The following is a 13925-nucleotide window of genomic DNA, read 5'->3' as shown; positions in this document are numbered from 1 at the left end:
AATGGGTTTGGATTTTTCTTTTCGTTTGTTTGTTTACGTTTAAAGGTGCAGTGTGTAGAGTGTAGCGGCATCTAGTGACGAGGTGGCAGAGCCCAACCAACTGAAAACCCCTGCCCATGGAGGTGCAATATCGCGGCCTTCGAAGAAGAGACGGTGGCTGCGGAACTGGCGAGAAACGTCAAAGTCCCCCTGAACCAGTGTCCCTTCTGGGCTACTATAGAAGAAACGTGGTGGTGCAACATGGTGGCCACCGTGGACGCGTACCCGCTCCATACGTAGATAAAAACAGCTCATTCTGAGCGTCTAAGGATCGTTGTGCCGGCATAACCCGTGGGATTATACGCTAATTAAAACATACTTATGAATATGATATTCCATTTCTGCCAAGTCCGTTCTGTAAATTCTACACACTGCACCTTTAAGAGTGGACTACGTCTAACAGAAATCGAAGAGGTCAATGTTAAAACCAAAGTTAGTACTCGTTGGCAAAAATACGCTTCTCTATATGCAACTTGAAACTTTCTATTGGGAGCTTTCCACAACACTATGCCACAGTTACTGCGTTTAGTGTTACACCCTCTCACCTGCTGATCTGCACCTGACTTCCTGAGCCCGTCCGGCGCGGTAACGTCCTCCAAACTACCTCTGGTCATTTCCACGTGTGTGTGTGTGTGTGTGTGTGTGTGTGTGTGTGTGTGTGTGTGTGTGTGTGTGTGTGTGTGTGTGTGTGTGTGTGTGCGTGTGTGTGTGCGTGCGTGCGTGCGTGCGTCAGTTTTTCTTCTTGGGCGTAAGCCGACGGCAGCGCCTCCCAACGCTCAGCTTTATGACGTCAAGTCCATCGCACGACGACTTTGAACGCGTTCCGATGTGCGATGAAGCGTCTTCATCTCCGTCGCCGTGTTTTTTGGGGGGGTCCGGGTTCCGTAACTAGGGACGCGAACGACCGCGCCGGACGCTGTAACTAAGGCGGTCACGTGACCCCCCCCCCCCCCGCGCGCGCCGCCTCGCCCAGCTGACCGGGCTTCAGCGCGCGCGGATGAGAGGTTCGACCCGTCCTCTTCGGATTCGGTTCCCGGGGACTCGCCCGAAGAGTCGTTCGATCGGTCTCCGATTCTGTCGCGGTGAGCGAGGGGGTGACTTCCTCTGAACGAGTCCGAAGGGTGGGCCGGCCCTTGAGACGTGGAGATCTCCCACCGCAAACCGAGAACAATGTTTGATTCTGTCAAAGTTGCTGATTCACGCGGTGAATAACGCAGTGTATATCTCCAAAAAATAATAATACCATACAAAAAAAAAAAAATCGAATTTTCTCTGATATTCTGACAGAATTTTGGGAGACAAAATGTAAAACACAACAATTATTCCGTTCAGATGATTTGTTTTTGGTGGAAAGTGTAAATCAGTCACAACACTTACTACTTATGCCAAGCGACTTTTTTTTGCCTCGGACTTTGGTCCTTCGTCCGCTCTTTTCAGGGATGTGTTCGCTTATGAACGAGCCGTTCGCGAGTCTCGCGTCACTACTCGCGCTACCGTAGGTTTTAGCTGCTATGCGGCGATAGCCACCGTTAGCCACAGTAACAAACCATCTCCGGCTGCCTTTCCAGTAACCACTCGCCAGTAGTTACAGTCATTTCAGTGTTTGTAATGTATACGTCGTGACTTTTCGGGAGTGGAAGCGGGCGGGGTACCGAGGCACTGCTGTGGTATGTACCGTCGAGCCGTTGTCCGCTTTTCTGACTGCGCTAACTGGCTAACGGGGCTAAGTGGCTGTGAAGCTAGCAGTGGAAGCCAGCCCAGGGTGCAGGGACACCTCGGTCATTACCCCCCTCTCCCCCCCCCCGGGATGGCACTGCCAGCTAATATAGTAAACCGTCCGTATGTCGGACCTCGGTTGGTGTTGATGCCTGAGTTGTCTTTTAGTACGGGCCTTGTTCTCTTTTCACACACAAGATAACGCTGACATCATAATAACAAGGAAGCGCTGGGAATGGGCGTGTCTCAGCGTTAGCACTTTCATTTTCCTGGAAGACATTTCAACACAATTTCAAGTCCTCTCTATCTATCTCTCTATCTATCTATCTATCTCTATCTATCTCTCTCTCTCTCTATCTATCTCTCTATCTCTCTATCTCTCTATCTAGCTATCTCTCTCTCTATCTATCTATCTATCTATCTCTCTATCTATCTATCTATCTATCCAAATGTCTATCCCTCGATTATAACAATCATAATAATTATAATTATACTTGTGATAACATCAAGGTACTTTATTAACACCCAAAGGGAAATTCCAGCGTTGCAGCAGCAATGACATACACGACAAAACACACATTATTTACAAAAACACACGTTGTTTTTCAATCAGTTACTATATATGCACACACACACATACATATATACATATGTGTATATACTTATAAAATAACTACTGTACCCTATAAAAATTACTATTAAGAATAAAATAGAATTTAACTTAGTGAAAGGTAAAGCTTAAAAGATGTGAAGTAAAAAAAAAAAAAAAAGAAAAGTTAAAAAATAATGTGTTTCAACTTTAAACCCTTCCCTGTCGCCTGTTACTTACATGACTCCTTTTTCCAAACAAAGCCATCCGCTGTGAACCAGAGCTTGTCATTGTTCTAGCTCTTCGTTATAACTCACCCCGGTGCGTGTCGGTGGTAGTGGTCCACCCATTATTTATAAAATCAACTAAATAGATGTCCACAGGTAATCCAAAATCAAAACTTTGTAAAAAAATAAATAATAATAAAACGTATGAATTAAAAATTCATAATTTTAAATGATAAAAAAAGAATCATAAATTAGCAGACAAAATGTGAAACGTAGCAATTATCTTGTCAAAATGATTTGTTTTTGGTGGAATGCAAAGTGTAAATCAGTCACATACAATACTACTTATGCCTTTTTTGTGTCTTTTGTCTCCCCATCACAGAAGTGCAGGATTTTTTATGTACCAATAAAGTATTTACACAAAAACATCTAGTTTTGTACTCAATTAAGTCCCATAGCAATGGGGAGACGGTGTGATGCGCCACAGGGCACACTGGGTTTTGTTTGTCTGTCCCATTACTCAGTTGTGTTTAAAAAAAAAAATGTGTCATACAAGTTAATAAACACACAAAAATAAATAGATCTTAAATAAAAACACAGGAAAGCAGCCACGGGAATGCACACACTCAAATTCTGTGAGTTAGCTTTATGTTTTACGTTTTACCTCAAATGCAAAGTATTTCCAAAGAGCACTCCTGCTGTTTTCTTTCAAAACCGGTCTCAGAGGCTTGGCTTGGGCAGATTTACAGTTAAATTGTCCATCGCAATCGACTCCATCAATCATGATTGAAATTGATGACAGACGATTTATTTATTTTAATTAATTTTTCTGCCAGGAAAAATGTTGAGAATTGAATTGGTGTAAGTGAAGTTTATTGTGTTCTGAAACTGGAGTGGAGAGAAAGAGAGAGAGGGGGCGGAGGCTCCCGCCCTTTCTTCTCAGAGTTGCAGAGTGAACACTTGTGATCGGATCTCACTTCCTCACTTTATATGCAAATCTTGTGATGTATAATATAGCAATATATGATATAACCCCATAGAGAAAGATTTCAATTTATTTTATTTCCTTAGTTGCTTACTTGTATGGAAAATTAAAAACGTAAACCTAACTCAGAGAATTGGAGCAGAGTTTTATAAATTTCTCCTTCAGAAAGTGGTGCACCCCGCGCGGGCCCTGTGCCGGTTCCCTACTTGTGTGCTGCTTTTCCTGTGTTTTTATTTTAGATCTATTTATTTTCGTTTGTTGTCTGAACAATGGGGACGCCCGTTGCCTTCCGTTGCTATGGGACTTCATTTAGTAAAACCTGGATGTTTTTGTGTAAATACTTTACTTGTAAATAATAAATCTTGCACTTTTGTAACGTTGAGACCGGATTTGGCACATTACATTACGTTCTATGCGCGTCCCTACGTATACCGACATTAGTTGGCATACAGTAGGGATGCAACGGCACAGTGGGCTCACGGTTCAGTATGTATCATGGTTTTTGTGCGACGGTAACAGTACAGTTTCAGTATCTTTATATTTAAGGAAAGAAAACCCTTAAAGGTGTTAAAGTTTTTATAGTAGTTTGCCATAAATATCTAGTAACACTGTGTGTATGGCTGTGGGGGGAGGGGGTAAATAGGAGTTCAAGTTTATTGGTGGGTTGTTAGAATTTGTGTAAGTTCATCTAATTGGAGGGGAGGTGTCCAGAAAAGTGGGTAATTGGCTCAGGTGTGTAGGGGCGGGTTCCCGACCTCGAGATTGAGGTCGTTTCGCAATACCAAGTACGCAAAGTCCGGACTTGCGGACTTGGTAGTTTAGACTTGGCAAATTCGACTCGGGAGTACAGACTCCCGGGGACCATTACCATTACGACCGCTTGGTGCAAAATGCGTTCTGGGATACTTGGGATACTGGATATCCTCGATAAAATGGGCGGAGCAAGTCCATATCCGGGCATTTGGACTCGACTTGGCTTGATGCAGACTTTGAATTGGAACAGTATTTGGGCTGCGACAGATGACGTTTTACAAGTCCACAAGAACACAAGTACAGACAAGAACGCAGATTGAGAAAGGCCTAGAGTGTGGAAGGAGAGGAAAGATGGAAGTGAGGCAAGCACCTGGTGCGAGTGGAACAAGTGTCTGAAGAGAAGTTTGTGATAAAAAGGGACACGGCCATCCCGGGGAGTTATTTTCCAACTGGACACCTTGATTGATTGCACTCTTTACAAAATGATTTCTAAATGGGTTTTATCTCGTGTTTCGATTGAAAAATCTTCTGAGCTGCGCGCAGTTGAAAAAATTGACCTCTTGCGCAAAAATGGAGGAATGACATGGGCAGTCGAGGTCCATGATTGTAATACTGCGCTTAATGTCTGCATATTGAACCATAGGGGGCTTACCGAGTGGTTCGATAACATACCATGTACTGTTGCATCCCTAGTATACAGCTGTCCTCTCAGAAGCTGTGATATATGACATATAATGATATATGATGTTCGTTTCCGTATTCAGCAAGTTGCGATGGAAAGCCAATCAGTTTAGATAATCTAAAGATGGCATTTCACCTCCAACCGATCATGTTTGTCGATATAGTAATAGGCCCCCACCCCCTCCCTCGTAGACAGGTTGCACTTGTAAACACACACACACACACACACACACACACACAGGGAGCAGGGACAGCACATTGTTAAACTCTGAGGAGGAGCAGAAAGATGATGTATCGGGGACACATACATCCGTAGTTTGGCAGGATTTTTTTTATATTTCATTTCCAACCCAAAGCAGACGGTAAATATCCATTGTGTAAAATATGTAGACAAGACATGCAACACCACAAACTTTTATTATTTATTAAGACTTACCTGTCATATTTATTGTTTTTAATTTTATGAAAAATGTTACGTAAGTGAAATGTTGATTAAAGCATCTACACTTGTAACTCATTGATCACAAACTTAAATTTTTTGATTTCAAATAATAATATGCGTAATATTTATTTATTTATTTTTGCTAATTTATTTATTTAATTAAAAATAGCTTGACGGATGGGGCTTATTTTATTTTAAATATTCAATTACTTTTTTTTTTTTTAATCTACATGCCTTCATGATGTCATTCTTTATATAGTCTGCCCATCAATTGTTTTTAAGCTCAAAAATACAGATAATGACCAGAATCTATCCTATTTGTCTGGGACACTGAATTCTTCCAGGACATGTGGACCGGCACCGATTTGTTCTAACAGAAACTCTGGTCACAGCGTCTGTGTATTCATTCAGTCTGTGATCGGCGGTTCTGATCATCTCCCAGTCCGTGCGGTCCAGGCACTCACGCAATCCTCTGCTGCTTCGCTGCGCCACTTCTTGGTTCTCCTCGCAACAGGTTTAGACAGTTTGACAGTCGGCGTTTCCCAGCGCAGTGCAGGGAACAGCGCGATACGTGTTGTGGACGGTGGTGTAGCAGTGATCCAGCGTGCTCTCCTCTCTGGTCGGACAGTTCTTAAACTGCTTGTAATTTGAGATTTTGTGTCCTAACCAGATTCCAGCGCAGCGCATGCGGTGTCCTATGTGGAAGCCCCTTCAGAGTCGTACCCTCCACATGTATACCATATTGGATGATGATGTCACGTAACCCTCTCAAAACCATGCATATAACTTTCATTTTCCCTGTATCGACAATTTTAGCAACATGCCTTTTTAAGTTGGCTATAGATTGATAGGTACTTTATTTATGTTACAGAAGCACACATCAAAACAAAATAGGCAATATAAAAGAAAGTTAAAAAATAAAGATAATTTTCAATATGCAAAAATAGGAAAAAAAGGAAATAAATAAGAAACCTAAAACGAAATAATAAACCAGTTAACTTATGTATTAACATTGAATTGTAAAAGCAGGAAAATGTGAATGTATGCATCATGTTGTACTTTAGAATGGTAAATTAACTGTTCCTGGGAGACTTTGATATTGTGGTCTTGTTTGTTTTGTTAAACTAAAGAAATAAAAGAACCAGCTGATCCAACAGGGTCTGCACACTGCTTCATCCTACTGATGTGGTTTGGTGTTTAATGCCCTTGTTTTGTCAGGTTGACTTGTGTCTGCCTGGGAAGATGTGCAATGGGATGCTAGACTCCATATCCAATACCAACGGGCCCTGCACTCCAGGCACCAAGCTGCCCCTCTCCCTCCTCCTGGCCCTGGCTGTGGTGTCTGCTGGACACGGATTAGGTAAGTGACAAGCTCCTTGGCATGTATGGGGTCCAACATGCCATTAAACACTCTATGTTTATGAACAATCTATGTGAAAAATATAAAAATCCATGTTTAACTTCCAGAGGAGTAAGGTAAGAACAGTTGGATGGCAGCAGTTGATTACTTTTTTCCCCCAAATGTTTAATGTAGTCAAAGGCTGGTAATTACTAGCCTTTGTCATCTGACTAAATTGTTATTTTAACTTCAAGATATTGAGATGGTCAAACAAAAAATACCATTCTGTTTGCTGGACAATGTGGCCGTTTGTATTTCACCATCACAAGGCTTATTCCAAATAAGACTCAAGCTGACTTGTGACAAGCTGCACGGGAGCTGCAAAAGCAAGACCATAGAGTAAGGCCAAAAGGTCATTGGAGGAATGCATAAGTCCAATGTTTAACTTCAGTATATTAATATCCACACATCATCTTCGGGCTAATTTAGGTCAGAATTAGTTTATTTGGCCAAGTATGCATAGGAATTTCACTTGGTATGCGGTTGTGTGTTGTTGTACACTGTCAGACAGACAAGTAATTTAACAACTTCAGAAGCGTAACAATCTAAGAAAACAAGCTAAAAAACAAAATATACAGAATGTGCACTTTGCACAATATAAATTAAAAGGCAATGACAGAGGCTAAGTGGCGGTATGGTTGCTACAAGTAGTGAATGTTGGTCTAAATAGAGTTTATGAATATTTCTTTATGGAAGGGAAATATGTTTACAATAATATGGATAACTATGGATACATTATAGGACTATATTAAGGTTATTATAGTGTCAATTTCTGAGACAGAACAGAAGAGACAGAAATATATTAAAACACAGTGCAGAATGAATAAAAACATTACCAGTTCATTGTCCACAAATAAACAAATACATCATTAAAACATAACAAGCATAAAACATAAATAAACATGCCAATAGCCATCTATTATTATTGTGAACTGGTTACTCTGTTGACTTTCTTGTGTAATGTGTCTAATTATGTAATGTACCTCATAGCAGGAACACCGGGGTCTCATGCTGACAGCCATGTTTCCAGGCAAAGCCTTAGCAGTTTCTTAGAGCGTTGTGCCTCCCCACTCCACAGGATGTGTGAGGCCATACATGGTCCAAAACAGCTGGGTCAACCTGACGGAGACCAACAGCGGCTCCTTCCCCGTGGGAACAATACTGCAGTACAGCTGTGACCCCGGTTATGTGGCCGACGGAGCCAGCATCCTCTCCTGCACCCCGCTGGGACACTGGTCCTCTCCGCCACCTCGCTGCATACACACTGGCTGTAAGATACTTTGTCCAGGGCTCTTTTCTAGTATGTGAATCAATGTAAGCAGATTAGGGGGCAAATTCCAAGTCAGATAAGCTGTACATCCGTTGAACATTTTAGGCATGACATTTTAAACATGAAGATGGTAAACCTATAACCTGTTCATCACTTTAGAGGAACTTGAGAATTCAAAAGCATGGGAAAAAAAAAAAAAAGTACCCAAAGACGAGAGCTGAGAGTGTGTTGAATTAAATAACCAAACATTTTTATCTTTAAAATATTTATGTGTTCTCTATCTCTCATCAGTTTGTCTACCTCCATCTAAGCCAGCCAACGGGGGCTACACCAGTCACCCATCCTCCCATCAAAGGTTTTCCCATGGCGTTGTGATTGAGTTCTTCTGTGATGAAGGCTTCATTCTGAAGGGAGAATACAAATACCTGACCTGTCGAGATGGCCAGTGGGACGACCCCATGGATATCAGCTGTGTCAGCCAAGGTTGGCCACCCTGTTGTGTTGCATGCTTCTCAAAACTATTACAGGCTTTAAAGTTTAAAGGCACGATAATTAGTCATTTAGTCGGCTGTTGCACAAATTGACCATGATGTAACGGCGGGGGTTCGCAAATGTTGTTGATCAATGCCAGTCCTCTGTTGCCCTGAGAGCTGCTTAGAGGTCACGCTCTCAAATGAGGCGCCTGCACCGGACCCTCTGTTTAGGAGGAAACGCCCTTCACCACCCAGACCTGTCTATCTGCTCAATTTCTAGCTCATGAACTACGCTGCCAACACATATTGGCCTCTTTATATTAAGTTATATTTATTTAGTATAGAGTTTGTCATTTTTCATTTGTGTGGCTAATACTCAGTCAGTTTCGTTAGAGGTCAGAAGGTGTGTTTACAGGCATATAGGTTTTGATGACTAGATGGATGAGATACTATCCATCTGGTTCCTCGAGTTTACTACAACCTTTTTGTCTCGCAGGTTGTTTGAGGCCCTTCATGGCGCCGCATGGTTCAACCAATCTGTCCGAGACTGCGTCTCCGCAGTTTTAAGTTCATGAGCACATGTCTTACAGGGAACGATTCGGTCGGTTGATAAGTTGTTTACTTTTCACGGACAGTATGCCTGCCCGCATATGTGCCGGAGAACGGAGGCTACACGTGCCACCCGTCTCCCTGCCAACGCCCGTCTCATGACGTTGTGATCGAGTACTTCTGCGATGAAGGCTTCATTCTGAAGGGAGACTACAAATACCTGACGTGTCTGGACGGGGAATGGGACGGACCAATGCAGATCAGCTGCTTGCAGGACAAAGGTAGAGGGAGAAAAGGCGAGGCCCATTAGGGCGACTATACAGGGAACATGATGCTATTACTCTGAACAAGTCAGTATAAAGAAGGATTTTTCATACCTTTGTTATCCAACTCAAATAGACCGAGATCAAAGCGTCCCAATGGGAATGCCCACACTGTCAATAGTGGCGTCTACAGCAAGCACGGTTACCCTGGTCCTTCTGCTGGTGGTGCTGTTTGTTCTGCTCCAGCCCAAACTGAAGTCCTTCCACCGGTGAGTATCGTCACATATACAGGATGCCTGCAGATGAGATGATTTAACAAAAAATCTGTCTTGAGTTTTGTTAATATTCATCTCAAAAAGGTCTTAAAAAGTATTAAATTGAATTCTGATACCTGCAGCCTTATAGCTCTTCCTTGTAGTTGGTGTCAGGACCAGGGGCAGGGTCTCTAGTAGGCGTAAGGAGGTGGGTGCTAACTTCCTTCTCCCAAACGTAGGCGAGAGCACGGGGTGTTGGGCCAGCCCGTGTCCATCATGGTGGAGGGCGTCCAGGTGACCCTTCCCTCCTACGAAGAGGCCGTAGGCGGCGGAGGGCCCTCGGCTTCGTCTCTCGGGTCTGAATCCAGGGTGCAGATCGTGTTATCAGAGGGTCATCCCGTCGCGGGGCCAGAGGCCGGCCCCTCAAGGCCCCCGCCCTTCGCCCAGCACCAGCACTCAGAGATGGCGGTGGTTCACACCTTGCCGCCCTCCTCTTCCTCCTCCTCTTCCTCAACCTCCCCCTCGTCCTCTCGTTGGGCGCCGGAGACCCTGGGCGCCGCGGCCGCTCCACCTCCCCAGCGGAAGCCCTCCACGGGCAGTGAGCAGCACAGCCCGTCCCTCTGCGACTCAGAGGTGGACTTCGCTGATGGTGAGTCCCGCTCTCGAAAGCGCTTTCCTTGCCGCTTCGCCGTTCACCTTCCTGACCTCAGCGTCGGTTCTGTTTGTCCTCCGCAGATATTCCTTTGTTGAAGGAGGCGTGAAACGTGCCGCAGCCTCGCCGAACATCCAGAGACCACCTGTGGCGTTGAACAAGATGCTTGCTGCCACCGCTGCAGCTGTCAATACAGGAGACCCCGTCTGTCGATGGGGTCAAGCTGCTTATCACTCAGAATAGCTCCCTCCCCCCTCCCCCTTCAGGGGGGGGGCCGGGAAGGCATTCCAAATGTACATAGTAAAACGCTTAAAGGTTTTTATAGGAATTCTTACACTGTGTACGTCTAATGTCTGACACACATATTTGTTTGCTCGTTGAACTTGGCTTGGCATGGAAGTGTGATGTGGAAGAGAAACCCAGTGGCTTGTACAGGGGGGGAGGGGGAGGGGGGAGGCATTCTGTATTCAGTTTTGTTTCGAGTGGATGAAGGAGCATAATCACCTTGTCACAACGTCTCGTCCACCGAGTGTTTTCACCTCGTGTACGCAGCACATCGCAAATGATGCACGGAGGGCCAGGCGGAGCCCCGGGTTGTCCATTGAGTTACGCCCTCGACGGGCATCTTTGAGTTTCTGCTGCTATCAATCCAGAATGAATTAAGCACGCTTTGTACTCTACTTATTGCTAAATTTGCCTCCTTATCATCAACCGTTTGATTATGATTCATAGTTCACAAGATTGTGGGCCAATATGTCCTGTAGTCACCGGAAGTGGCTTGCCTTTTTCTCACTCTTTACCCATCTAGTCCATCCCACGAGACACAGAATATTAAATAGTTTATCTCACAGTGACGCCCACTGTCCCGTATGGCCTTAGCTTTCCACTTCTATGCACAAGCATCTGTAAGTTCACTGGAAAATATGGAATTCTAAAAACGAATGTCAATTCCATCCACAGCTTAGTGATATTATGTGACCTTGCCAGGCACCTCCTCTTGTACACTAGAAAATATTATATTTAATTTATTCTGGCTGCTTTAAAACTAAAGAATTTGACCATTTTAATGTGTTCAGATTGCTGTTGATCAGCCCTGGTTTCTGTTGATGCTCCTACGGTTGTGTAGAGGTTTTTCAGAAGGGGATCCTTCGCTCTTGCGTCAGTTATTTTCTACTGCAGGCACGCAACGTGACACTGTAAGTGTGATTGGGTGAATCCCACACAAAAAATGATTATTGTACATTTTAATGTCATGTCAAAATTAAAATGGTTTGACTTTCCATTTGATTTCCTTTCCAACTGAAAATTGAATTTTAATTTGAAGATTGTATTTTAATATTTGTAAAAAAAACAACTAAAAATAAGTTAATTTTTCGCTGTATATACTGTGTGTTAATTTTGATTAAATATAATTTGAGGTGTGCAATTTGCCTATGTTTTCATTGTCACTGTGGGTTCATTCTTTCTTATTCTCCTTTTAATGCCCTGTAAATTAAACCTAAAACTATTTGTTAACATTCTTTCTTTAAATATGAGACCATTTTTTTTTTTTTGCAAGTGATTTACTATCATCAAAGTTAACAATCTTCGCTTATTACACATTCCATTTACAAATGAAACAAAGATACCTGCCATTTTATTTATTAATCACGCAAGGGAGTCCTCAGGGAGGCTCAGAATTATCTTTGTTGTGTTAGACCTGAATATAAAAATCTTGAGTTAGTATTCATGTAAATCAACAATTTCTATCACATATATCTTCAAGTTTTCCAAAGTCAAGTTTTTCGGCTTTTAGAACAGTTTTGAAAATGTTGTGCGAGGTATGTCGCCGGCAAGCCTTGTGACGCACATTTCAGTGTCGTGTGAGTGCCTGAGGTATATGCATGTATCAGACAAAGGAGGGGGTTGTGTGAGAATGTTCTCAACCTCTTTGCCTGTTGATGCTGTTCCCAATTTTAATCCCACTCCTAGCAAAATTGTGGTTTGCCTTTTTTTTTGTTCAGCGTGTGGTCCCTCCACGCTCCTTATCCTAAGGTATCTTCATTTCTTCAGTGTTCTCGTGAACAGCGTGGTATACTTTCTTTTCTGTGCAGCAAAAAGGGGTGACAGGCGAAAAGATTTTCAATACGTTGATCAAGATATTGAAAAGATCGGGGGCTAAGAGCAATAGTTTGCTTTTCCAACCCCGCCTCCACCCCAACCTTCATTTCGGCGCAATACAGTCAGCTGTGATATTTACCCTCGGTCGGTGGGTTGAATGTTTGGTAACATCTGAACAGCAGGGTGAAAAGCAGGGCCTCCCCGCTCTGAAAAATTATGTAGATCAGAGGGAAGAGATACAGGGGTCCAATGACCTGAGGTGGGAAGGCCACCTTCAAGATGGTGCCACACAGCTGGATGTTCTGACAGCCCGTCTCCATGGAGATAGTCCTCCTGCATCTTTATAGGGCGTGGCAGAGGAAGCCGATTTTTAATCGGGAGCCGGATTTGGACACCGTTCAAGTGTATACAACGTCATGCCATTTCACTTACTTATGGTTGACTTTGAAGATGGTGGACATGACGTATCCAAGCGTAAAACCGGTCAGTGGCATCAACGCAGCTGTGGCCATGAGCTTGGGAGATAGAACCACCCACAGTGTCCCGCCAACGGCGATTCCAGACATAACGCCCACGGCCACATAGGAAACTAGACAGATGCTCAGACCAACCTGTTGAGAGGGCACTTTAATTAAAGGCACATCATAAAGGGTGACTGCTGTCCCTTTACACATTGTTGAGTTTGAACACCAAAACGGGAGAGAAACAAAATCACTCCACAAAACCGAAGACAAGAGTGACTCACCTTCATGACTATTGGTGAATATTTGGGTTTGTAGTGATTTATAGCAATGCCGAAGGCACACGGCATTATGGTCATCATCAGAGCGATGGTGATACCGACGTATGGCACGGCATTCCGCACATTGTCAAAGCCCTGGCTGTAGAGAAGGAGCAGAAGCGGCATCATGCCCAGGGCCGTGACCGTAGAAAATGTGGTCATCACAATGCTGGGAGGAAATAACAGAGAAAAACAGAAAGGAACAAGTGCTCCATTAGAACCTAGGTAATGCCAAGTCCCTCACGTTTCATGCTAAGCTGCATGTCATAGGAAAACAAGACAGGCATTTGTAACGTGCAAACAAACAACGGATCAATCAATGCAACAAAGAATGATTTACCTCAGGTTCATGTCACCCTTAAGGGCCAGAGAGAAAATGTTGGATAAGTTTCCCCCGGGGCAACAGCCACAAATCAGCACTGTCACAGCCTCAATCGGCTCCAGTTGGAACATCTTGGCCAGGCAAAAGGCGGTCAGGGGCATGATGCCAAACTGAGACACCGCCGCAATGCCCACCCCTTTGGGCTTGAGGATGTGGGCCTTGATCTTGGCGATTTCCATGGTGCAGCCCAGGGACACCATAGTGATGAAGAGGATGATGACGGTCAAGCCATTGATGGCTTGGTCCATAACAGGCGAGAAGGGTTTCTGGAAACCTTGGCTCCCGTTGAAAGAAGCGTTCCATCCATTAAATCGGCTGTAGCTTATTGCAGCGAGCTCCTCCGTCAGGTTCATGGTGGTGTGGTGTTTTG

The 13925-nt window shown here is 43.8% G+C and overlaps 2 protein-coding genes across 4 annotated transcripts; one reads left to right on the top strand and one right to left on the bottom strand.

The window, feature by feature from the left end:
• Nucleotides 1-1540: 1540 nt before the first annotated feature.
• Nucleotides 1541-11572, top strand: LOC307239542 (sushi domain-containing protein 4-like). Of its 3 annotated transcripts, none has more exons than XM_080012961.1 (8): nucleotides 1541-1706; nucleotides 6651-6792; nucleotides 7910-8101; nucleotides 8393-8584; nucleotides 9210-9404; nucleotides 9523-9655; nucleotides 9880-10289; nucleotides 10376-11572. In XM_080012961.1, the coding sequence occupies exons 2-8, from the start codon at nucleotides 6675-6677 to the stop codon at nucleotides 10399-10401; spliced, it is 1266 nt and encodes a 421-aa protein (XP_079869087.1). In that variant the 5' UTR covers nucleotides 1541-1706; nucleotides 6651-6674; the 3' UTR covers nucleotides 10402-11572. The 3 variants fall into 3 exon arrangements, with proteins under 3 accessions (XP_079869087.1, XP_079869086.1, XP_079869088.1); XM_080012960.1 differs by having other exon boundaries at nucleotides 6103-6792; XM_080012962.1 differs by lacking the exon at nucleotides 9210-9404 and having other exon boundaries at nucleotides 6103-6792.
• A 749-nt stretch (nucleotides 11573-12321) lies between these two features.
• LOC307238877 (hepatic sodium/bile acid cotransporter-like) lies at nucleotides 12322-13836 on the bottom strand (the record flags this gene model as incomplete). Its single annotated transcript, XM_080012031.1, has 5 exons — nucleotides 13514-13836; nucleotides 13138-13342; nucleotides 12825-13003; nucleotides 12532-12731; nucleotides 12322-12377 (listed from the first exon to the last, which is right to left on the bottom strand). The coding sequence occupies exons 1-5, from the start codon at nucleotides 13801-13803 to the stop codon at nucleotides 12322-12324; spliced, it is 930 nt and encodes a 309-aa protein (XP_079868157.1). The 5' UTR covers nucleotides 13804-13836.
• Nucleotides 13837-13925: the final 89 nt, after the last annotated feature.

This window comes from Zeus faber (genome assembly GCF_960531495.2).
Source record: "Zeus faber genome assembly, chromosome: 13".
Taxonomy (NCBI): Eukaryota; Metazoa; Chordata; class Actinopteri; order Zeiformes; family Zeidae; genus Zeus; species Zeus faber.
The sequence above is the reverse complement of the archived record's forward strand: the minus strand, read 5'-3'. Positions and strand labels throughout refer to the sequence as shown.